The 1,681-nt window shown below is 35.3% G+C and overlaps 1 protein-coding gene across 1 annotated transcript in view; it reads right to left on the bottom strand.

Moving 5' to 3' along the window:
- Nucleotides 1–871: 871 nt before the first annotated feature.
- The window catches only part of LOC135215959 (cilia- and flagella-associated protein 251-like), a 26,455-nt gene continuing 25,645 nt past the window's right edge, over nt 872–1,681 (bottom strand). The window contains exon 10 of the mRNA XM_064250915.1: nt 872–1,244. Within this exon, the coding sequence (XP_064106985.1) occupies nt 872–1,244 (373 nt within the window). The remainder of the gene's footprint in view (nt 1,245–1,681) is intronic.

The raw sequence follows: 1,681 nt of genomic DNA, 5'->3' as shown, positions 1-1,681 counted from the left end.
AAAGAAGGATAACAAATGAGCAAGGACGTACATGATGTAACAATATTTCTTCAGTCATTTTTCCAACCCATTTGACAGCCATGACGCCCATCACTGTTTTTAAAAGGAATGGTTGCCTTACTTTAAAGATACAGGGTGTGCTCCGATTGATTTGTATACCATTATAGTCAAAGTAGCTGTACGGAGAGCAGAGCTTAAAAAAGGCTGGCGTTTGTCCCTTGCTTAAGGGATGATAGAGAGAGAGAGAGAGAGAGAGAGAGCGAGAGAGAGAGAGAGAGAGAGAGAGAGAGAGAAAAAAGGGGATTATAAGCTTCTAGATCGCCTAAGTTGATTCTAGGGCATGGCACAGGCGATAGCTATAGATTCATTTCACGCAAAGGCAGTTTGGCAGAATGTTGAGAATAATAACTTAGTGTTGTAACACCAGCGAGTACTAAGTACTTCTATTAAAAAATGTTTGGTGTAAGGAATGTCTCATATATATATATATATATATATATATATATATATATATATATATATATATATATATATATATGTATTATATATATATATATATATATTATATATATATATGAACTTTTATAATATCTTCGTGTCATTTTTATTCTCGCAAAATATTAAACTCTAAGTCTCATATAATATCAAGTTCGTTCTGCCTCGGAAATAATACTGAAGGGGGATTCCCCTTCGGTATTATTTATGAAGTGAGCGAGCCAGATATTAACGACAAGTAGAGTTTAATGTGTGTGACTATATATATATATATATATATTTATATATATATATATACTATATATATATATATATATATACTATATGCACTGTATAATTTATGTTTATATATATATAAACTTGCATACGTATGGAGTTAACTTTTAATAGAAGGCCTCTGTAAATGTGGTGGTCTATGGCCCACAACTGGTTCCTTAGACGACGCCAAGTGGCTTAGCAATGTTGGTCCTTGATGGGTTAGTGACTTTGCTCTTCGGAGTTCTGTTTGGAAATGGTTCACTGAAGTGACGTTGCTTTGAACAGGTTTTAGAGAAAGCGCTGTTGATAAACTCTCCTTGTTTGCAGCGTCCTCAGCTGTAGTTCCATTGGGATTTTGGCGGGAAGTCCCTAAGTGGATGGTGTTTGATCTTCTAAGAGGTAGAGTGTTGCTAACATTGCGGCTGTAAGCCTCAGATAAAGCGTGTCGACTGTTGGCGCGACTCAGTGGATGGAAGAAACCAGGTCGCTTTCTGTGGAAGGGTAAAATATAATTATTGGTATCAAAGTCTGGTGTGAAGCAATCGGATGTTATGGAATGTAAAACCGTTTTTTGACGTTAGGTAACTCAAGGGTAACTTTAATATAACTACAGCATTAACCTCCATTAAGAAAATTCCAGCATACTGTGCCCGTCACATCTCACTTTCATGTAGACCGTTTCTGAGAAGAAAATGTAATTTACATCAACATGCCTAACTGACAGTAATTAACTTCTTCCTGAACATCCTCGACGACGTCACTGAGAATTAAATATTACCTAACTGGATAACCTCATATTTCATTCGTAGTTGAAATTATCATTATATAAAACCTCATGCTACAGATGAATCACAGCTGTTGAATGATTACAGAAGACTAGATAGATGCAAGAGTAATTGCAGAAATAAATATTTATAATTGCATTTCT

This window comes from Macrobrachium nipponense, chromosome 5 (assembly GCF_015104395.2).
Source record: "Macrobrachium nipponense isolate FS-2020 chromosome 5, ASM1510439v2, whole genome shotgun sequence".
Lineage (NCBI taxonomy): Eukaryota > Metazoa > Arthropoda > Malacostraca > Decapoda > Palaemonidae > Macrobrachium > Macrobrachium nipponense.
This window is presented reverse-complemented; position numbering and strand designations above follow the sequence as displayed.